At 35.7% G+C, this 24,731-nt stretch overlaps 1 protein-coding gene across 4 annotated transcripts in view; it reads left to right on the top strand.

Annotated features, from left to right (window-relative positions):
- NETO1 (neuropilin and tolloid like 1) overlaps positions 1-24,731 on the top strand; it is a 59,964-nt gene that overhangs the window by 19,488 nt on the left and 15,745 nt on the right. For 3 of the 4 annotated variants that reach the window (XM_065752237.1, XM_065752236.1, XM_065752235.1), the window contains exons 5-6: positions 12,662-12,703; positions 12,780-12,937. In XM_065752237.1, coding sequence (XP_065608309.1) covers positions 12,662-12,703; positions 12,780-12,937 — 200 coding nt within the window. The remainder of the gene's footprint in view (positions 1-12,661; positions 12,704-12,779; positions 12,938-24,731) is intronic. The other variant, XM_065752238.1, reaches the window with a different exon arrangement.

The raw sequence follows: 24,731 nt of genomic DNA, 5'->3' as shown, positions 1-24,731 counted from the left end.
AGGTACAAAAACATGTTTGTATCACTTGTTTTCATTCACCTAAATTTGTGACTTTTACAATATGTGATTGTTGATTTTTTTTTTTATTAATCTGTTCTTTATTGAAGTATTTCTCAAATCTAACAGTAATTAAGATTTCTTATTGACATATTTAGTTTTTCTTACCAGATTTTTGCTTTCTTCATATAGTTCTTCTACTGAACTCTCCCTAAAGAGATTGACACAAACTTTTGTCATAAAGCTTTATACCCACTATAACTGAGAAAATGTTCTCATCCAGTAACTAGGAACTCTTACTCTGCATATAGTAGTCTCTGAATGAGTCAGTTATGTTTCTGTTTCTAGTATTAAGTATTTTTGCAATATGTAATAGTAAATTTGTAAATGCATCAAAGTTACTATCGGCCTTTGGTATAATCAGCAGTTTTTTGGCACTTATTCATTTTTGTGGGTAGTACTTTTGTCAAGAGATCAGTCTAGAAAGTCTTTCTCACAAGTGTTGAGGTGGCTGCTAGTAAATACTCTTTTGCATAGTATTAAATTTAGTGTCTATGCATAATCACCTTAATAGTCTTTTGTGATACTGTTGGATAAGATTAATGTTACTTTGTTTAATGGTTGTTGAAAATTGCGGATAATGTCATTCTTTTGTCTTAAATATCACCATTTCCATTCTTTAGTGCTCCTGTCCCAAAATAAGATCGTGCTTACTTCAACTTGGATAGAGATTTTATCTCATAAGTATTAAAAAAACATATTAAGTAATGTTAGGTCATATGCATAGACACTCTATCTTCTCTTTTTCTCTGTTATGTGAAGTCCTTGCAATCTTCAGTATACGTGCTATCATGATAAACTTATGGAAAAAAGAAATATTATGCAGAATATTTTCTACATGAGGAATGGGAATTTAAAGATTTCTGTGGGATTTAGATTACAACTGTATGGCTGAACATGAAATTGGTGGAAAATAAAGAGCTTGTGTTAAGTTTCTAAATACAGATTATTCTTAGCTGTTTTATCCCTTTCTCTCTCAAACTCTTTATTCATAATTACTAAGCTCTGACAAACTAGAATTACTAATTTAAGCTGCTGACAGGCTCTTTTATACCATATGCACCTTTATCTGCACTAAGATTTAGTGAACAAACACCATCTCAGTAACTTTAACTTAAGTATATAGTAAAAGTAGACATACTGTTCTAAAAATTATCATGAAAAACAAAAAAGTTGAACTTACTGAAGTGAAATTTTAAAGTAATCTAAACCTTAAAATATGAAGTTTGTAGGGAATATATATGATAACAGTAGGTCAATGCAACAGTCACTTTATTATCGTGAGTCCTGTTTGATGTTTGTGGATGCCAACTAGGTTAAAAATGTTATTTCTTCTAATATTAATTCCCTTTGTGCAGTGATACTCCTTTACTATCTCATGTATAGTGTATTTTCTAGGTCCGGAGTGTAAGACTGACAGAAAGTTCCATCACCAAATATCGAATACCTCAGAAATCAGTGGTAGTTCTCCACTTCTAATCAAAATATGTGGTAGATATGTAACAATTTAGTGACTGTCAGTTTCATAATTAGCATTCTTCATGTTATATCAGGTTTATGATAAGTTATTCAAGCTCTGTTTTCCCTTTTTTTCTGATGCAATAAATTGAGTTTTACTTGTGTTACAACACCAAAAGTAGTGATTTGTCTTTCTTTTTGTACGTTTTTGTCCATCAAAAACACCTCAAAATCATCTGTAGTGGAAGTACTTTGTGTCATGAAGTTTCAACCAAGTTGAAAAAAATTATTAGAACGATTAGTTCAGGTACTTTTTGACAGACTGACAAGAAATAAAAAAAAGTTTTACTACTTGTAAAATGAAGTGATGAGAGTTCTGCAATCGCTTGTAATCAGTAAGTTCCTCTCCTTGAATTTTGTTTTGAATATAAAACAAGTCGATTTTCTGCTAAATTTCCAATACTGCTAATTGAGTTTTCTGAAATGAATGTGTCCAAGAATATTTTTTAATAAGGAACAATTATTGATAGCAAAGGAGGTCTTTCATTTTTGCCTTCAAATTTTTAGTTATTTTTTTATATGTTGTGTTCCTTTCTCTAAAATTAGAAATTAAGTTCCCAGAAAAAATCTCCACTAATATGAAGAACATGGGAAAAACCGTGATGGTCTTTAGTGTCTTGAGCTCTTTACGAAATCTCCTCTTATTATTTGGTTTTAGAATTTAGTGTTGCGAAGTTATGTCTATTGCATACCTTCCAAAAATGGAGAAATAAAATTCACGAGCCTGAGCTAGCTCAGCTACAGATCTTCCATAGATTGGTGTCTATTTTTCATATTAAATGTTCCTGGCAGCTGTGATTGTATGCAAGTAATTTATTTATTCCTTAGTAACCTCATCCATTTATCCAACATCCTACAGACATCTAAAAATCTGTTCATTTATTTTCTCAACTCATTTAGGTGCTAGTATAAAGACATTAGATACTGAGATTTTTATTGAATGAAGCAGTATTTAATTAATTGCCATACCCATAAAGAAAACATATAAATTTATATCTTTTTAAATCCAATTACTTATCTTTTGATTGCATTTTGTGTTTGTACTATGTGTATTTCCTTTCCCCTTTAGGTACAATGCAAAACAAATCTTTTTTCTAGAAATTTCATTCTGTTTAAAAAATTATTTAATTTATTAATACAAGGTGATACTTAAAACTACTTTCAAACCTTGTGTTTATGATTAGTAAATGAACGCAGAATCCCTTAACCCTTCATGTATTCCTACAGAGTGCAATTTGTTCTTCATCAAAGTGATTTCACTGCAGTCTGATGTTGATTTAATTAATGCAATCTGATACACAAAAGCATTGTCTACAACTTCCCACAATACAGAAAAGATTTCACCTAAGCAGATCAAATACTTCTCCGGTGTTAAGATGTGACTGATGCCATTTGCATGGTCAGAGACATTAGATTTAGTTTAGTTTTCTGCTCTGCTATGGTATTCCCAGTCTAATCTAGGAGTGCTTTGCAACTTTAAGGGCAGAGAAGTTAACTGAGAATTTTAAATTAAAAATATACTGGTAATTCATAACCATATTAAATAACATTACTGGTAGCAAAATTACACCTGTCTACATTTTCAGTTTCTTATGTAAAATGGGTAGCGTAACAAATACTATAAATGTTCAAATTCACAAATACCTTGCAGCGTTAAGAAATTCAGTTTCCTCAATTCTCTTTTTTTCTCTGAAGGCTCTACTCAGTTATGTCAAATGCACTTTTTTGATTGGTAACAGCTTAGTCTGCAACTCACTATGTAGATGAGGGTCTGACACTAGTGCTTCCTCAGAGGATTTAACTTCAGTGAGGAAAAAATATTTTTATCCACATTACAGTCTGAAATAGATTCTTAATTACAGAAAATGTTTGATATTTGAAGTCGAACATATAAATGAAAGTGCTATCTGAAAGGAAGGAAAATAATGGTAGATTTCCAGAAATAAGTAAATGCTTTTCAGTAACACTCAAAATACTTCAGAGATCGTTACACATTAGAGATACAGAAAGATTGTTTGAGTACTTTGATATCAAAGGACTGTTTTTTTTTTTTTTTGTATTAATAAATCTGCTCAAATAATGGGGGAGATGATGAGAACAGAATTGCCAAATATTTTTTGAGAATTCAAATTCACATAAATTAATGCCATAGAATATCTAGCATGAGGAAAGCAGGCAGCTTGGAATGTGCTATTCTGGTCACATATCAGTCCCCTAGATGACAGTGAGAAGCCAGAAGATGTTGTGTAACCGGACTTAGAAACATCATTTGCCAGATGTTATCTGATAGTTGAAGCTCAAGACAATGTTATCAAATCTGCTAGTTGTGGTATGTGGGTTAATAAAAGATTGTATGACACCATTTCTTGTTTGCTTTTGAGTTTTTTTCCTGTAATTCATTTTTAACCTGTAAGTCAAAATTAATATGAAATGAGATTACAGAAAATATTCGTAAAATTATTTTGCTCTTTAAGGCTGATTTGATCTTTATGGATTAAACACTTGGTAATTAATTGCCACCAACTACAAAGTTCATGATAAAATTATTTAAAATAAGTAAAATATTTTTTTGTAAAATATGTACAAGTAAAGGAGTTTAAAGATCAGTTTTAGGAAATTTTGAATCTGCTTCTATGTGCTTGCTTGCTCTCTACAATGATCGTTCTTAGCAGTAATGTAGTTGTATAAAGTTTTATTCATATTGAGTGTTTTGTTTTTGTTTATTATCACTGCAGCTTTAAATGACTTTTAAATCAAGCTAGGAAAAATCCTGCTATTTGGCAGCCAGTATCCTGGTCTAGTCAAAAGAAATTTAATTATTGCCTGCCTGTTGGATAAGCAGATGACCTATACATAAAAATCCTGGGTACTATGACTGACCAAATTTCACTCTAAGACACTGACGTAGAATATTGTTGTAGCATTCATTATACCAATTGCTAAATTCAGGTCATATTGTGGACATAATTACCTATGTTGATTAATTATGTGGTTAATATTAAGACTGTCAGGAAACTCAGTGGAAGTCAAATTGTTGCTTTGGATTGGTAGTTTTTGAAGAGAGCAGAAAACCTGCAGACCTGTTAAATTACAATATCGTAGGGGTTGGAATGGAACTCTGGAGATCGTAGAGTCTAAACCCTTGCTGAAGCAAAATTCCTGCAGTAGGTTGAACTGGAAACCAACCAGGTGGGTTTCGAGTATCTCTAGAGGAGGAGACTCCACAACCTCTCTGGATAACCTGTCATGGGTATAAGCAGATGTTGCTGTTAGACAAATCTAAATCTATTCCAACTTGGGATTACAGATCTATCAACAGATGTTTACATGACAAACCAGCTTCAGAATTGTTTTATGAACACTGAGCATGTGGCATGAATGATGCATAAAATGAAAATTAGTTACAATGGTCTCCTGTAAAGAAAAAGTTTGGTAAGTTGAAGACCCTCAGATTTAGAGTTTATCCTGTTTTTTTTTTTTTGTGGATATGTAACAAAACATGTCTTACTGCTACAGAATAACAACAATATTTAAGTATTTAATTTAAGTTGAAATCATTTGGGGCTAGTGTGAACTGCTTATTTTAGTCATATGCATAGATATAGTAATGACTTCCTCATCAAAATAATAGAAGTTCCAGATGATTTAGTGTCTTGTTTCTTGCAGATTGTCTATGCTTATTAGTGTTAGCAATTAACTGTGGCTTGGATTTTACTTTGGCAATTCTAATTGCCTGAAGCTGGAGAAAAATGACCTATTCAAAGAAAAGGAAATGTTACTTTCATGAAGCTGTAACCAACAGGAAACAACAGAATTGTATGGCAAAAACTTAGCTATAAATCCTTAGCTAAACAATGAATTCACAATTTGCATGTATATCCCTCCTCCTTCAGTCTTCTATATTTTTGGATTCTTCCTTCAGTGCTTCAGGAACCAGGATGATCTTTCCAACATTTTCTTGCATCTGCTTCTTGGTATCTGCCATCTGATCAATTAGCCATTCAGAGTCCATCTGGGGCTTGAACTTATCTTGACTAAGTGATTTTGTCCCAAAATCTCAGGAGAAGCTCCATCAGGAAGTGGGGAAGGGTATTGCTCCCTTCCTATTTATGTGTATCCTTTTATATCTTGATTTTTATCCTCTACAATGAAATATAAAATTCACAACTATTTGAATAATTTAAGTAGGAGTTCACAATTTAAAAGATGGAGTCATTCTTCTGAGTACTGGAATATACTGAAGCTTTTCCCCATAGAGGACTTCTACCTCCTGCTGTTAAAAGATAAAGAAGAAAAGGAGAGTGCAGGTGAGAACATCTCCAAAGCAGCTCCGTGGTATAGTCTGCATCTCAAAGTGATGTAAACCCATCCTTATAGGCTGTAGAGAGGGCTGTGTACATCTGAGAAAACTGCTGTGATTAACAGTTCATTGTGCTCTGAAGGAATGTGACTTATAATCAAGAAAACTCCAAAAAGTAGCAGAAAGAAAAAGAAAACTGGTATGATTGAGAGTTACACACCTATCCATGGTGGAAGGACAGGACAGATGGCTTATTCTCCTTACAGATGTTTCACTGACTTGCTGTTGAACTCAACAGTTCCTAATGTTATAGGACTTTCACAGCTCCTCTTCTTGCTTACTGAAAGTGAATATTTAAGCTGCTGCATCTCTTGTGGTAGGCATGCATAATAGCAATTGGAGTTAACAGTCTGGTTTAATTTTATAACTTTTTCTCCTTTAGAAGCAGTGCCTTCAGGCCACAGTGAGGTGGGGTGAAAATCTAGAATTCTCCCTTTGGTGCTAAATATCTACATATTAATATTCTGGATACTGAAAATATTTCAAAAAACATCTTACAATTCTACAATACGTTTCATCCATTAACTCTGAAAAGTCTAGCAGCTGCAGAGTAAAATAATGAAAGTCTCTTTTTCTATGATCTTTCACTTCTTTCCACTCTGAAGATCACATTCAAGAGTCTTATGTTTGTTTCATCTTTCTAGAATCTTATATAGATGATTAAACAATCAATAGTTTTTTCCAAATACCACTAGATTTCTCATATAATTGTTCACCTTAGAGAAGTATACCTGATTCTTTGCTAGGTGGTAAGAGAAAAATATTTGAAAATAGCAAGACATTGGCTCTTAAAGGGGAAGGTGAACTGTTCACACAGGGGAATTAGAGGAGATACTTCAATTTCTTATGTAAAATAAAGTTATCTTCAGGATGATGGTATAGTCTTTATAACATTGACAACTACAGCAAGGGGATTTCAGCTGGTGTAAAAACTATGCTGATGCTTCTTTTTGTATTGAAAATGTTTTAGCATGTGGCCAGCTATGGGTTATTCAGTACTACTTGAACTAGCACAAATAATATATTTCTGCTGAATATAATATCTGGAAAAGATGTAGCTCTTCAAAAGAATTGGGAATTCTCTTGAATGTTCTGGTTAATTCTTTTAGAAATAAATATTAAATCCAGAATACAAGTGGAAAGGCTTTCTCTTACTACAATAAAATCACAACAGTTACTTTATATTGCCAAATTATTTCTTCCATCCTGGTAAATGCAGTCCATGGGCTAGTATACCATGAACAGCTTCTCTGAAAAGACACTGAGCTTTCACACATTGGTAGTAAGCAAAAACCATGTGTAAATTTCTTCAATCTGAAGAATGCCTAGCAACCAGTTGTGGCTAAACCCACTGAGTCATTTTCCCCTGCACTTCTGCAGTGATGTGAAAGTATTATTTCCTTGGACCAAGCTACCAGTCATCTCTAACAAACCAATAATACAAATCCTGAGCCTTAGTAATAGTATATTGTAAATGACCTAACTAGGCCATGCTTAGTATTCAGCATCACTCAGGAAAGGCTCAGTAGCACTTTTATGTTGCACATCTTTCTCCTTTGTGAGGTTCAGGCACCATTAATCAATCTCAAGTAACCACTAATGTATTATCTTGGGGACGCATATGCAATACTGCCCTTGGTGATGGACACCCAGTCAAGGCAGCCAAATCAACAGCACTTTCATAGCAGAGATTGCTTGCATGCAGTTCTTAGAGTGGGCTCCTGAGCTCGTGCAGTCTTTTCCTGCACATTTCTGGGCAAGCAGCAGGCAAAGACATATGCAGACTCTGAGACATTTCTCATTGTCTGATATTTTTCCCATGTTTCTAGACACCTCTATTGCATGAGGGGATTCTGATTCTGAATTAGGCCATCTTGCATCCAATATAAATACTCAGCATAATAAAAAGTATCTGCTAAACAATCCCAAATCTGGCCCCCAGACTTGATGTTTCTGCTAAGCAGTAATTGTTGTCCATTCTTGCTCTCTTTTCTAAGTTAGAAGTATTTCTTGGTAATGAAATACTCACTTGTGGGATGTAGGTGCAAATATCAAATAGCCTAAACACTGAGGATATATTTCAGGCTGGCTGAAACTGTATATTATATAGTTTAATCAAATAACTCCTTCATTTCTAGTTTACGGGGAAAAAAAATCTCAATCTCATTGTGAAATAGGTCTCATACATGCTCTAGGACTTTGTGGCTCACGTGTTCTTCATCTTGACTTCTGACTATAACTTAATTGTTCAGATTCTTCAGCATGTATACTTTTCTCTCATGTAATGATTCCATGAAGTTAGATGAATTCTACACCTAAGATATTTTAAGAAATACAAAGTTAACCATGCCATGATCTGAAGCACATTCCACCACAATGGGCATAGTACACTAGATGAGGCTTCACCAGTGCTGAGTAGAAGGAACACCTCTTTATGATACTTAGCCTGTGACAGCTCAGGTCCTGTTAGCCTTCTGAGCAGCAAGGGCACATTACTAACTTGTGCTCCACTCGGTATCCATTGGGACCTTCAGGTCCTTTTCTTCACATCCAGTTGAGTGGCTCCCAGCATGCCCTGCTGCTTGGGGTTCTTCCTCCCCGGGTGCGGGGCTTTGTATTTGGGCATCACAAGGTTCCTGCTAGTCCATTTTCCCAACTTGTCAAGAATTCCTCAAGATGGCAGCAAGACCCCCTGGTGCATCTGCAACTCCCAGTTTTCTCTGAAAGCTTGCTGAGGGAGCGTTCTGCTATATCATCCAGATCATTGATGAATGTATGGAACAGAACTGCAGCCAGTAGGTACCCCTGTAATACATCCCTAGCTAATGTTCTCCAGCTAGATCTTGTGCTACTGATAATGAATGTCTGGGCCCATCTATTCAGTCACCACCATCTCCTTCTCCAACCCATTTCTTACAGGTTAAGAAAGCCTATAGATATCATAACTTTCTCCTTGGACTAGGCTGAATTTTCTCATTGTGCTTGCCAGTAATTCTAAATAACCTGGTACGTATTTTATATCTCATAATATTTTTCAGAAGTAATTCCATTCTTTATGGGGACTTCACAGTAAAGGTTGTGTTAATAAAACAGGCATCTATTATTTATGAAATTGATAGTAATATATCACTGAAAGAAACCTTTGGATGCCCTCTTTTTGTTTGCTTGTTTGTTTTTAAAGGAGACATTCAATATCCAAGAATCAGTAAATTTATTTCGGATGCAAGGTCTTCTATTTACATAGCCTTTACACAGTTTCACATTTCTTATGTAAATACAGTGTTTCTCATATCTCAGTTATTGAGAGTTCCCCATAAGAAAAAAAGTTTATGTATGGCAGTTTTCTTAAGACTTTATGCATATTTTTATTTCTGGTTGTAGGTGATCAGTCTTGTCTTTCACAGCAGTTCTTTTTTCTAATGTGAATTTTCCCTAATGGAACTTGATTTTCAATACTTGCAAAAGAAATAACTACCTGGCTAATGTCTAGTCAGTGTTTAGATACCATTAAAATAATTCTGGCTTGGTCAGAGAGATAATAACAATTTAATTGGATTGAATTCAGAAAAGCTGCTAAAATATCTATTTAATGATAGATTATTTTAAAAACAATTTTTTTGTTGGGTAAATATGCTTCAACGTGGTTGAAATTTCAGGATCTTCAATAATGCATTACTTCCAGACTGTTATATTGGCCAATATACTATTAATATATTACTTCAGGTGTCGCACATTTTCACTCTTAAGTTGCAGAAAGATAATTTTTCACAGTCTGTCCAATTCAAGTTCGAACATACCTGTAGGATTTTAACAGATTTTGTACTTTGGCATGACTTTATAATAACTATATTGCTAAAAAATGAGACACCATAGCTCAAGGTTTTTTATGCATTAAAATATGTGGTTTGGATTCTTCAGCCTTATTAATTTTAATCAAGACAGATGCTTTGAAAATTGATAATATGAACTGGAACAGCAGTAGAATGAGTTTTACATCAAGAAATCAAAGTTGTTTTTTAATAAATGTGTATGAATTCTTTGTCTTCACTTTACTATCATTTTGGAAAATTAATTATTCTATAACCAAAACATTAATATTCACGGACAGCAGATGACTTGTCTCTCTGCTTCTGTCATCAGCTACCAAAACTGGACATGGAAGCCTTCAAACAGAAAGCATATCAGCTGCCTAGGGGGCACGGCTGTGCAGACATAGGAGCTTTTGGACGATTAGACTTGCCTCCTTAAGTGCTTACTGCATAATGAGGCAGGTCTGTCTCTTATGTCCCAAGTTTTCAGAGCTGTCTGTCCTCTGCAACTTGGAAAAGATCTGTGTGTGCTTACTATAGGATATTAGCAGATTTGGAAACCTGAAGAGCAGGAAGTTTTTCGCATTCTCTTTTTGGCATGTGGTCTGTCTCCAGCACTCCCCACCAATTTCTACTGTGATCATCTGATGCAGCAAGACATTTGGATTCTTGCTACCATGACTCCTTTCTGTGAAAATCCCTTCAGATGAGAGAAGTCCTATCAAGATATTTCTTCTTCTTTCCTGCTTTGTACTTTGTAAATGTGTTGGAGTGTTTGCAGACTGATCCTTGTAAACTCAGATGAGAAGAAATGTGGTGGTTACATTAGACATGGTTTGGGTATTAATTTGAACCAGTAGTTGAAGTAAATTTCCTTTAAGTGTCTTGCATTCGGCAGTAGATATCAACATCTGAGTACATTAACTGAAATGTTTAATTACATTTGCTGTTGTTTGTTATTATATCTATGTGGTGATCTATAAAACTGCGTAACAGTACTAATTGCCTACTCAATTATATTTGCAGTCTCTTAAGTTCATGAGTATTTAATCAAGATTTATATTGTGCCACTGTAAAAGAAAACTGGGAAGAACAATGGCAACCTGGTTATAACAAGACAGTTTTAAAAGGTGATTTTACAACTCCAGTTCTGACAGCATCTCCTCACCATTCAGATTAAAACGGCTGTTCTTGCTTATAGAGCACTAGACTTCATTTTTCATATTATTTGGTTGTAACTCTTACTGTAAAACTAGACAAAAGACAGAGAGGAGCAGCTATTTTTTTTTAGTGGTGGTTGTTTTTATTTTTCTCCCCATATGATATATTTCTTACTGCAAAATTTTCTCCTCCATTTTTATATAACTTTTGATACACTGAGTCAATCTCAAAGCAATAATGAGTTTTGAGTAGATTACATGGCTCAAACTCTAACTTGGTTTTCCTTTTGTGAAATCCTTTAGAGGCCTGAGTAGAATGTGTCCAGGAGAATCTTGATGCAATGTTTGTACATAGATGTTTAATTGATTTTGGAAGACCAGATCCTATTATATTTTGTGGAAAAAAGAGTAAAGAACAGTGGAGTTCTTTCTTGTTTTATTTCTCCCAAAGATGAGAAAAACAGTAGAGTATATTCATTTTAGGTAGAACGATAGCTCAAGAGAGAAAAACTACAGACTGGTCTGTTCTAAAAAGATGGTTGTCCTTTGAAATAATTTAACCCCTTTCACATTTCTGGTTCTGGACAGTATCTTCAAACTGTGGAAAAATCTTGCGAAATGCTACTTGTCAGTGGATATGTTTGTTGAGGCACAAATCTATGAGCAAACTCATTTCATTTAAGTGTTGTCTGGCTGTAAAAGAATGATATAAAGCATCTTAGACAGTAAATATTAGTAAACATATTTATCAGATAAAAAAATAACAGGTATATTAGACCTATTACCTTGTTAATGTGATAAGTTCCATAATACATTCTTATTGTACTTATTTATGGAATAGAAAGTGGCTGCATATGAGAAAGAAAGGGAATCCTTGATGTTGTCAGGGATGGTAGAGTATTCATAAACAGAATCAATGTGATTATATCACCCAACTTAACTTGAAACTGGAGAGTAGTCAAAGGGACTCTGAAAGGACTTTTAAATATATTCTCTTTCATTAGACTGGTACGCTAAATATCTAATAATGTCTGGAGCACAAGTCTTATGAGGAGCGGCTGAGGGAGCTGCGATTGTTTAGTCTGGAGAAGAGGAGGCTCAGAGGAGACCTTATTGCACTCTACCACTTCCTGAAGGGGGGTTGTGGTGAGGAGGGGGTGGGCCTCTTCTCCCTGATAAGTAATGACAGAACGAGAGGGAATGGCCACAAGTTGCGCCCGGGAAGATTTAGATTAGACCTGAGGAAACTTTTTTTTTCTGAAAGAGTGGTCAGGCACTGGAATGGCCTGCCTAGGGAGGTGGTTGAGGCACCATCCCTAGCGCTGTTCAAGAAGCGTTTAGATGAGGTGCTAAGGGATTTGATTTAGTAGTTGGGTAGGGATAGTGATAGGAGGATGGTTGAACTAGATGATCTTGTAGGTCCTTTCCAACCTTATGAACCTATGAATCTTGATTAGATGCATAATGTTCTTGCTTGAGAGGATATACAGAATTTTTTTTAACTCTCACTCTTGAAAGAGTGAGACAGGAGAAATTTTGACTAAAGTAGGAATACAATAAAAACTTTGCACAATGGTGTCAATATATTCTGCATTATAATTATTGCTCTGTTGCCATAGTTTTTAAATCTCTTCTATAAGCAAGTCATCATCTTAAGAAATATTTGTATAACTATATCACTGCAGTTAAATTTTAGGATATTGACCTTATAGACAAGATACTGAACAAAACTAATTTTCTCTTTCTCAATTTTTAAGATCCAGATTTTAAGGACCTTGGAGTTTTGAAACCATTGCCAGGTTGGTATGTTGGTTTTTCCTATGTTTTGAAGGCCTTTGTGCTCTGCTTTAGAAAATATTTTCGTTTGCTGTTCAGGATTCATTTTTCTGGTATTTTGTTATTTAGTTTGTGAGTTTGAAATGGGAGGACCTGAAGGAATTGTGGAATCTGTACAAATTGTCAAAGAAGGAAAAGCTTCTGAAACTGAAGCAGTTGACTGTAAATGGTACATCCGAGCACCACCTCGATCCAAGGTCAGTCCTTCATCCACTTGCTAATTTGCCACTTAATTTAAGAAATTGACTTTTCTAATATGCTGTGCATTGCTTCGTACAGACAGATCTTGTTTAATAACTTTACAGCTTGAACCTGTAAACTGTTTTTTGTCTTCTGCTGTAGGAAGGTAATTTATCACCTCAATCAAAATAACCTTCTTTCTCTATAAATAATGATGTGGGCAGCATTAATGTGCTTTTTGTGCCATAAGTAATTTTCTTAAATTCATCTTTAATTTTGATCATACTTTTTAAAGCATCAGTTTGTTTAGTTAAGTGGGAGACAATCTTATCTAACACAGGGCCTATTATAGGAAAATTGCTGGATACCTAAGATCATTATTGTTTCTCATCTGGGAAGAGTGAAAATGTAGACAAGGTTAATTAACGTTCTTGTGTATGAGGCTTTTTATTAATTTTTATTTTAGAGCCATTGGCAAAAAGATAGTCTTCTCCTTTCCCTCTCCCACAAATATGCAGCAAACCGTGTCTTTGTAACAAACAGAAGAGGGGTAGAATGAATTATTCTTTTCTTGGATTCTGTTCTTCTCTTATCCATGACTTATCTGTTACTATTCAAATTATTTTTTGCTGGTTACACTGCTGATACTTCTGAGTTTGAGCATCTCTATGCCTCCAGCCTACCTTAAATCCCCTCTGCTAAAGACATATTCTCAGCATATTTTTATTAGCTGATTAGGCAAGGAATGTTTTACAAGGTAGGTAGAACTTATATATCGACTAATATCTGCATCTGGGTTTGTTTTAGGGGCTTTTTTTTTGTAATCCCAGAGCAGACTGTACTGCATACAATACTGTTACAGTTACAGCACCCAATATTATATAACCAGAAGGAATATTTTTCCAGTAGAGAAAAATCCTTTTTAGTAACAACATTTTTCTATTTTGAAAGTTTAGGAGTTTAATAGTTGGCACATAAGACTACAGATAAATTGTTTCTAGAATATACTTCAATCTTACATTTTCTATATTTGCAGAATTCAGTATTCATAGAAGTTTCCAATTAAGTGGATGGAATTTTCACTTTACAAGAATAAGTAGCTATAGATGTGAAATGACTAGACTAATTAATTATTATCGCACGTTATATATTTAGCATATTAGTAGGTAAGAAAACAGGTAAATGCATAATTAAAGAGTTAGCTTGGTTAAATAAGATGATAAAGTTGGCCTACAGTTTTAATTTCAGCTTATGCTTAGTTTGCCAGATAATATTATTATGACATTCTCATTTGATCCAACTCTAAAGTGCCATGTGATTCAAAGTCCTCCTAGGACTCCCGTATCTAATTATCTGTAGGATTTATCCAGAATTCAGTACTGATTTAGAAGTACTAGTTTTGCAGCCACATAACTGTAAACACAGTATATAGCAGAAGTATGCCAAACTATTATTACTGTTATTAGAGGATAAAAAATACACTACTTATTTGTGGATTTTTAGACTTTGATTTACCTTTGCTTCATTTCATAAAGTGTAGGCCAGCTCAAGATTGTCTGAAAGGGAAAGCAATGAGAAAATTTCACAAAATGAGAGGAAGGACTGGAAATTATTTAGTGTTACGTAGAGGATTTTGTGAAGGAGGTTGCTCCAAGACAGTATCCATAAGTCTCTAATGAGGAGGAAAGGCCGCTCAGGTGTCATTTCATTTGCAGATGACACCAAGTTGGCAGGAAATGACAATCTGCCTGGGGATAGGAAGGCCCTACAGAGAGATCTGGAAAGGCTGGATAGCTGGGCTGACGCCAGCAGGATGAAGTTCAACAAGACCAAGTGCTGGGTTCTGCTCTTTGGTCACAACAATCAACGGCAAAGCTACAGGCTTGAGGATGAATGGCTGTAAGACTGCATAGAAGAAATGGACTTGGGGTGTTGGTTGATGCTCAGTTGAACATGAGCCAGCTGTATGTCCAGGTGGCCAAAAAGGCCAATGCCATCCTGGTTTGTATCAGAAATAGCATTACCCATGGAAGCAGGGAAGTTGTCATCTCTCTGTACTCAGCCCTGGTGAGGCTGCATCTCGAGTACTGTGTTCAGTTTTGGGCCCCTCACTGGAAGACAGTGATGCCCTGGAGCATGTCCAGAGAAGGGCTACTAAGCTGTGAGGGGTCTGGAGCACAAACCTTATGAGGAGTGGCTGAGGGAGCTGGGGTTGTTTAGTCTGGAGATGCGGAGACTTGCAGAGACTGTATCACTCTCTGCAACTACCTGAAAGGAGGCTGTGCTGAGGTGGGGCTGCTCAGGGATTTGATGGAGTCACCAACCCTGGAGGTGTTCAATAAATATTTAGATGTTATACTGAGGGGCATGGATTAGTGTGAAGTATTGGTGGATAGGTGGATGGTTGGACTGGATGATCTTGGAGGTCTTTTCGAACCTTGGTGTTTCTATGATAGTATGTCTGTAGGATAAGTCACATTCTTGAAGGGAAAAAAAAAAAGGAAAAATTCAGGTTGAATAAAAGGGAAGAAAAATTGAAAAATTTAAACACTAGGAATTGAATTATATAGCTCAAGGAAGTTTGTTCAGTCAGCATTGCTAGCAACCTTAAAATGCAAGTTAGCCAAAACAAGTAAACAAACAAAACAAAGAAAAACCAAAATAACAAACAAACAAAAAAATCGCTGATCTTATGTTTAGTCCACTTTAGAGAAGTGGACTTGCATATCTATTGATGAATCTTATTGCTCCCATCTTACAGAAATCTGTCTGAAGAGATAGGAAAATATAAAAGCATATAAATCAATGTTTCTTAAGATGAAAGATTTTTCAGCAAGCAAGCAAAAAAATTAAAAAAAAAGAGTTTTCAAGTCCACAGGACTTTATTCTAGTTTTCATGTATGTAAGTGTGTATATGCGTTTATATTCACGCATCCGTACTCATGGTATCACCATGCTCGGAAAGTTTGAAAAATTTTCAGATACTGAAGAAGGAATTAGTGGATAAAGTTTAGAAAAGTCTTGTACTAAATAAGAACTATGATAATATTGTTTTTGGACCAGGATTCCATTGTCCATATTTTACAGTCAGCTTCCTTTGTGCTTATCTAACCTTGAATTAATGACATATTCAGTACAATGTCAGTGACATCATTCTTATTTATGGCAGGTTGCACCTATGAAAACAGACTTTCCAGCTAGGAACAGTAAGAACTCAACAGCTGTCTTTAAATCTACATGCTCATGTATTCTGGGCTGCACAATTTGTTACTGGGAAGTATGCCTAAAAGGCCAGAGTTTCTCAGACAGATTTTGAGTTGGATCTTTACATCTTCAGTTTCTTAATCTTTGCCAGTTTGTGGGCTGTTTGCAATTTCATTTGGCTTAAGCTCATCCAATCTAGCAAGATGTAAGTCTCTTCCACTGTTTGCAATTCCAGATTCAAGCCAAGTCTGAGCTCAACATATATGCAATGAGATCTATTAGGGAGTATGAAGTTGAGAGCTCTAAGCCTGAGCTTCAACCTAAGAGTTTAGATGCAACACTGCTGCTGTCCTCAGCAAGCAAGAATGACACAGAACACTCGGTTTCTTTCACATACTTAAAATACTGAGTCATCACTGATTACCTTGTAGCATGAAAAGTAGAATGCTGAAAATGAATGCAGGACTGGAGCTTTCTGGAAGTTCAGAAGACAGCAGAAGTCAGGTGAAATACAATGGAAGCCTTGTTTTTTCCTTGTTGCAAAGTATGTGGTTTGTGTAATCATTCGGATACGCTATTGTTGAGTAAGATAGTTGTGAGTCTAGAGTTCAGAAATACTGGGGATTCTGCACTACCTGTACAAGTAGACTGGCAAATGAAGAGTAGAGTAGATTCTGCTGACAGAATGTTCCTACCTTCAGAATTATAAAAAAGTAAAATAACCTCCCCAAAGGTTATCCCCCAACCTTCCAAAATTCTTGGCTGTCCATTGTGAAACAAAGTCCTGAAGAGGAACTGGATAAGCTTATTGTAATGGGGTTTAAAAACATTGAATTTAACATTGGCAGCAGTGGATAAACAAGGAATCCTGATGCTACCTTCTGTATGCCTACCACAAAAAATGAAAATATAAGGTATGTAGGTAAACTGATGCCTAATTTTGCCTTGCCACCTAAGCTCGTCACTGTGCAAAGAATAGTCTCTGCAGGATCCAAGACTTAGTAACAAACTTAAGAAACTTTAAGGTTGACTAATAAGGTTAACTAATTTTGCAGTGTAATCACTGTATCCTTAAACTTGGGTTTCCAGCGAGTGATGAAACCTGGGGGAATGGGACCAATGTGAAGATAGCTGTAGGACTGGATGTAGCTGATAAGGGGAGATGGGCAAGCCTGTGCATGGCGACCAGAGTGTTAGTAGCAGCCAGGTCTGGTTTGAGAGCAGCCCTGAGGAGGAGGACATGGAAGTACTAGTGGATGAGAAAATCAACATGAGACAGTTGTCTACATGCAAATGTAGATAGCAGACTGAAGGAGGTGGATCACCACACCCCCCCTCCCCCATGCTCTCACAAGACTCCACCTGGCATACTGTTTCAGTTCTGGCACCCTGAAGATAAAGACACAAACCTCCTGGAGTGAGTCCAGATGAGGGGTCACAGGGATGTTCAGAGGGCTAGAGCACCTCTCCTGTAAAGAAAGGCTGATAGAGCTGGGGAGTTTTGAGCTTGGAGAAGGATCCAGAGCAATCTTAGTGCAGTCTTCCATTACCTAAAGAGGGCCTACGGAAAAGATGGGGAGAGGTGTTTTGTCAAGGAGTGTAGTGACAGGGCAAGAGGTAATAGCTTTAAACTAAAAGAGGGGAGATTTTGATTAGACATTAGGAAGAAACTATTCAGAGTATGGAGAGGGGCTGGAACAGATTTTCCAAAAAGTTCAAAAAAGGGTTGGATGTGCTTTGGAGCAACCTGGTATAGTGGAATGTGTCCATGCTGATAGAAGAGGAGCTGTGGAAATGTATGATCTCTTAAGATCCCTTTCAAAACAAACTCTTATGTTATGGTTCTATTGGTGGTGGTGACAGAATCTGACTCAGTTTGGTCTAGAGTGGCTGCTCGATAAGATTAGGCACTGAGGTTGGGCACGGGCTAATATCTGTCCATGTTTCTGAGTGCTCATGCACAGTCAGAAACACCTGCACATAAACATGATACACTGCTCTGCCATGTTCATTCAAGTGAACATGGAAAAACCAAATCCAAGCTGAGCCTGCCTTTACACCCTGGGTCCCCACAGGAGTGATCAGAACAGGACACTTCTGCTTGATCATTCAGGTATGGCATCAAAATATTGCTGTGGAAGGAAGGTACCTTCAAAACGCTGGCACATTTAGAGAGAAGGTTTTAAATCACTTATCACTGTTTTCACAGTGAACCCTGCATCCACTTACCTAATCAAAAACAGAGATAATACTTTCAGTTCCAGGAACCTGACTTCCAGATTGAATGCAGTCTTGAGAGAGACTTAGTTGTTGCCCATGGGTATCCTGTAACCATAGGAAGAAGTAGACAATGAAACAAACTCTGGAGCTACAGTCTAAGTTAAAGCATTTTCTGTTCTCATTCACAAATAGCAAAATATTCTCTCGGATGAGACCTACAAGAGTAACAGTTTAAACTGTTGGCTCTAATAAACCAGCATAATAATAGTTTTTGAAGGATTCTTTGCCAGCACACCGAAATTATAGAATTACTATATACCGTACCAGTACTTGGGAAAGGTCATCTAGTCCAACCATCCACTTACCACCAGTATTTCCCCCACAAAACCATATCCCTTAGGACAACAAATAAATTTTTTTAATACCTCTGGGCATGGTGACTCGACTACCTCCCTGAGCAGCCCATTTCAGTGCCTCGTCACCCTTTTGGAGAAGAAACTTTTCCTTATAAAATTAAGAGACATTTAAACAATGATTTTTGAAACCTTACAGAGAAGCAGAATTTAGAGATTGCAAAACCCAAAGAACAGATATATCATTAATAGCTTCAGATGGTCTTCATCTCTGGAAAACTCTGAAGCCTGCTAGTATGCAAGTAACATTATGAATGAAAAATTCTGCACGTTTGCTGGCATATTAAAAGCTTTCTCCTTCAAACAAGAGGGACAAATCCTGTTTAAACAAGTAGAAAATGTTGTTTATCTATGTTAAAATACTAAAATCAATTTTCTGCAATGATTTTGTCAGATGACATTGCAAGACAACAGTATGTGTGTTTATTTTCTAGCTGATGTGATAATACTCATGGCAGAGTAGCACTGGCAGAAAGATGCTATTAAATTAGCATGAATATATTTTGTTCAGGTATAGAAATATAACTAGCCATAGCACCCTCAATCCAAATAATTATTAAGAAATACAATTTTAAAAGATACTGATTAAGGTAATAAAATCTACACACACACACACACAACAAAAAAACAGAATCAGAATCTATCTATGGCTTTCAGTGTTAAAAAGCAGAGCAGTGCCAAGGGACTCTGAGAGTTCTCACTTGCCATTGTTTTTCCATTGAACAAGAGAGAGAATGAAAGTGGTGATGGCTAGAATAAATATCAGTTACTGAGAACTTGTGGAAGTCTGAAGCAACAAACAGGACAAAGTAAAGGATTCTAAAGAGCTTCACTTGTCCAGGAAAACAACAGGCAGTATTCTTCACGTATGGAGTTCTGTCTTTGCACAGCATCATCCCAGACAGGAACCACCATTAACGCTTTTCAGTTCATGATTATCAGGAGAAAATTTTAGAATCCAAGCAGTAATATGGAAGATTTTAGAAGACAAAATTAGTATTTTAAAAATACGAGGGCTTTTTGTTTTTTGTTTTGTTTTTTTTTTCGGTTGTTATGTTTATCTTCTCTTTGCCTCGAAGGAGAATGTTGCAAAATCTGCTTTAAAAAACTGAGCTTGCTAGGCCAAAATAATGGAGGTGTTATCTCAAAACTCCATTGCTAATTGCATAGAGTTGAAAAAGATACAGAATAAAACATTGTAAATGGTCGACAAGCAATGGAGAAAGACATAGGACCATTTTTGCTAGTCCTGTGCTTGCAAGAGAGTTGACAGAACAAAGAAGATGAATGTGCAAAATTTGGAATTTGGGTCCTGATGAAGAGGAGGTTTTCTCTCACATTTAAAGTATTTTTGGCAGTTGAATGATGCTTCTTTTTTTTTGACAGATTATAAGGGACAGAATATCTATGCATATATATTAAGTCTGATATGGTAGGATATGGTTTGAAACTTTCCATGACTGGTCTGATCAATCATGTTGTCAGCCCTAACAGTCAGTGACTGATTAAAAAGCAGAACTCATCAAAAATGATTCACTATGAAGAGATTATAATCTGACTGTTTAACTGAAGCGATATATTATTCATAGTTGACAATCATTCTTCTTTTTTTAATATATGCAGTGAAAGATTTGTTGTTTTCAAATTTAAATAAAAAGTAGTAAAACTTGTCCAACATTTCCTTTTTCATTATTATGATGACAGTAGAAACCTTTAAAGTGACAGTTATTTAAACTGTAATTAAATGAGTGTTAATTATGTATACTACAGTACAGTGAAGGTTTATCAGTTTTGTTTCTAATGGCATTAGCATTTATATTGACATATCAAAGCTCAGTAAAAGCCAATACTTGTGCACTAGCAACCTGTTTTTCTAAATAATATGGTTTTGATAATGTGAGGAAAGGGTCTTATTAAAACTTTACAAGAAAAATATGAAGGAGCAAGATATGGCAGTTAAGCTTTTTTCAGATACAATGTTTCTGTCAGTACCTGCAGAAATATTAACATTCCAAAAGCATTTATAGGTATCAATGGAAGAAGGCTTAATTAAAACAGAATATGGTGTTTGAGTTTGACCTCTTTTTTTTCCATTTCTTTGATTCTGAGGTCTCTACTGTTGGTAGAGGTAACAATTGAGAGCACAGCAAATGAAATAACCAGAAATATTTATAATTTTTCTCTCCATCTGCTTAATTTGTCATAGTGAGATCCACATATTAAACTTCTCTCTCCACTGATTTCACAAAGCTATGTATCTGAAACATTTTGCATTAGATAATGGTTTGTTGTATAATCAGTTTTATTCTTTCCTTGGGGATCTTAATTTATTAGTCATTTTTTCTGCCAGTGTGAATCTTACACCCAATGACAGCAACAACAGCAAATGTATTGTCATAAGACGACAAAAATTGGCAGAAGTGTGCAGATGCAATTAAATTACTTTCAAATCTTTAAAACAAAATCGGATACAATATTAGATTGTCAGTTTGTACAAAGAATTTCCAGTATTAAAAAATGTACACCAGTCTTAATCCACAGGTCTGATCCAAATAAACTTAAATAAATAGATTTCAGGTAGCTTTGGATTGAATCCTCATTGCTTTACATAAAATATTAGGTGTAGTTATCTCTGAAAGAGAATATGAGAACTAAATTCCATCTCACTTCAGAATATAATAAAATAATTTTCTTTAATTTATGAAATTTCATGCCAGTGTAGAAGGTGCCATCTTTCTTCTCAAGGATGGGCATAGATTTTTTTTTTTAAGCCAAATATTTTTTTCCAGTGGTGTCAGCGCCTATGAAACCTCCCTCCTCTCCTCCTCCTCTCCTCCCCTTCTCCCTCTGCATATACAGATATATATCTATATATATATTAGCTGAATTTATTAGATACAGGAATTAACTGAAGTGACAGAAAGGAGAATTCAGCCCTGGAAAAAAGTTAGTGCTGACTTCCTTACTGAAAGAATCAAAGCAGAATGCTAAACTGTTGTTCTCTTGATTCATTCTCAGCATTTGTAACTGTCTACTCTAAGATAAATTTTATCATTTTAGAAGGCTAGTATGGTATCAGAAACTGGAGAATGTCAAATTATAAGCGAATAGAAATAAGACTTTGGCCATACTGTTATATGAGCAATCACTTTGAACAGATCAAGAATAATGGATGAATGCTGGAAATTATTGTTTGGTTTTTTGTTTGTTTGCTTTTCTTAAATAATAATAGTAAGAACTTTTTGTGAGAATGAAAACCGTTTTAAATTACATCTCAGTGCTAAAATGGTGTACCTTATACAGAGATATATTTGTGCTTAAATAAATGTATCTATATGAGCAGATAAATGTACATAAATATAACACAGCAGGGTAGGAAAATAAGACAAGCAAACAAATGTGACTGATCCTAGCCCCATTCAGTTAATTAGAGTTTTATTGATGTTCTGCAATCAGATTAAGATAATTTTCTCCTGGAGTAGGTAAGTATTCCAGAAGACTGCAATAAAACAAACCCATAATCTGTACACACTGCATTATATCTGTACAGTCTACTGTGTCTATGTATGGTCTATTTTATATATAGTGATAAGTGAAACATTGCAAAGATGTGGACATATTTCAGCAGCTTCACAGGGAGGCTGAGTACCAGGGTTTCACAGTGCCTGGTAGTCTTGTGTTTGAACATGTCTCTAGACCAGTCCCAGTTATGGCCATTTCTGGATGTGAGTATTCTGGTTCTGCCTCCTGCCATACTTCCCTTCATTCTGAAAAATCTTGCTCTGGCAGTACATTGGTAATCCTAGGACCTATTACAGGAGAGCCTTGTCAAAACACTGGAGTGAGAAGCCCCTCTCATCTTGCCTGTCCCAGTTCTGCAAGGCTGCATTTGAATCTTTCACTGATCCAAAAATTGTGCCTGAACCGCCCTCCATGGACTTTTGCTGCTCTTTCAAGTTTGTTTTTCAGTTGACTTCTGCATGTTCCTTCCTTTTAGAGGTGTAACAGTTCCTAGAAAGTAGCCAAAAGTGAAATCCAGCCATAAAATCATTAAGGTAGGAAAAGACTGCTAAGATCATCTAGTCAGACCACCATCCCATCCCCACCATGCCCACTAACCTATTCCCTCAGTGTCACATCCACACTGTTGTTGAATACCTGCAGGGATGGTGACTCCACCACCTCCCTGGGCATCCTGTGCCACTGCCTCACTGCTCTTTCTGAGAATAAATTCTTCCGAATATCCAACCTGAACTTTCACTTGCTGGATGGCTGTGGAAGAGGCTGAAAAGAGCAGGAATTGTCAGGCATCAGCAAGAAGTAAATGCTCTAAATAGCTGGAGAACAGCAATAACAAGGTTTTGGAGACGAGAAGAAAAAAGTCAGATCCCTGGGCACCTGGTGAAGAAAGATTGGAGAGAATGAAAGAGAGACTTACAAAGTAATACAGCCAGTGCAGGGAAACTTCAGAAATACACTTCCTGCACTCAAACTTCCTGCACTCAAGAGACTTAAGAGTTCAAAACAAGCCTTTAAGTATGACTTTGCCAAGGCAGTTGGTGACCCATTTTAACAGCAATGGAAACTGTATGCCCCTAGTAAAAGTGGAAATTGCAGGACATTTCTAGATAATATATTAATAAAATTGTTGTGTGACTGAACTCAGGTAATTTTTCAATCAACTGGATGTGGAACAAGGGCAAATGAAATTAAAAACAAAATTTTCAGAAAGACCAACATTATAAAAACAATTTCTTCACATATGATTTTGCCTTCTGAAAATTATTACTTTTTTATTGCTCTTAAATGTCCAATTTTGTAGAGGTCAGTACAAGTTCTTTATTTTGTAGTATTCAATAACAAAAAAGATGTTGAAAGAAAGATTAGCTGCAATTTAATTGAAATATGGTCCTCTGAGTTCCTCTGGAGGATGGTTATGTTGGAACAGAATTAGTGTATGCTCCAAGAAATGACATACCAGAAAATGCAAAATGAAATCAATGCACCAAATTCATATGTGAGTAAGAAATATCTAGCAAATGTTTATTTCAAAGATATCAGTTGCAAAGAATCGCAAGGAATGAAAATGTGCCATAATTAAAAATCTCATCTATAATTAAGCAGTGCCAACTACTTAATAGTAATAATCTGAAACCTTATGAAATCTAATATATCAATGAGATGTATTGAGTGCTGTATGCTTCTAGGATATATCATTTATATACTTTGTGCAAATCCAGAGAAACCTTTTAGGCAACTGTTCTGTGCACGTAAAGAGCTACCTGACATTAATTAGACTGTTTCTGAAGTAAATCTGATGTCTAATACAGTGGAGATTTTTGGGAGAGTGTTCTTTCAACACGCATTCAGCCAAATGCTGAGTATGTTCTCTGACTTTTTAGGGCAATCACTGCCCTACTCCATCTTTCTGTATAATTCTCTTGAAGTCTCCCAGGTACTCTTGGCTGTTTTATAATATGTCATTTATCTATTAGAAATTTTACTTACTTTCCATTACTGGAATTTTTGGTGTTGCCTATCTTAGCAATTGCCTTTAGTTGAGTATCAAAAAATGGTATTTTCTCTTTTTTCTTCTTTTGGGTAGATTTACAGTCTATCTTTGTGAAGGGTAAGACATGTTACATTTGTAAGTGAACTTAATTTGTATGCAAGAGATATTTTCTAAGGAAAATTTCTAGGTTTCTAGCAGTTTCCATGAAATAATCTTGATTTCATCCCTGCTAAATTAGCAAGACAAGTACTGTAAGGGCTTTGTTTAGAAAAGCTGAGTTGGTGGCCAAATTGCTTGAGGAAAACACAGAAAGATTAATGATTGAGTTCTGCCTGGCTCCTGGATTCTCACTTCCTGAATCGGTGCAGCTGAGACGTATCACAAAGATGACACGTATTGACTCTGGGGAGAGAGTAGCAATTATTGGCCTTATTATTTTCCATGTCAGGCAATAATAGAGAA

Source organism: Cyrtonyx montezumae, unplaced genomic scaffold, assembly GCF_038088225.1.
Source record: "Cyrtonyx montezumae isolate F1298 unplaced genomic scaffold, pur_monq_1.0 scaffold_8, whole genome shotgun sequence".
In the NCBI taxonomy this organism is placed as follows: domain Eukaryota; kingdom Metazoa; phylum Chordata; class Aves; order Galliformes; family Odontophoridae; genus Cyrtonyx; species Cyrtonyx montezumae.
This window is presented reverse-complemented; position numbering and strand designations above follow the sequence as displayed.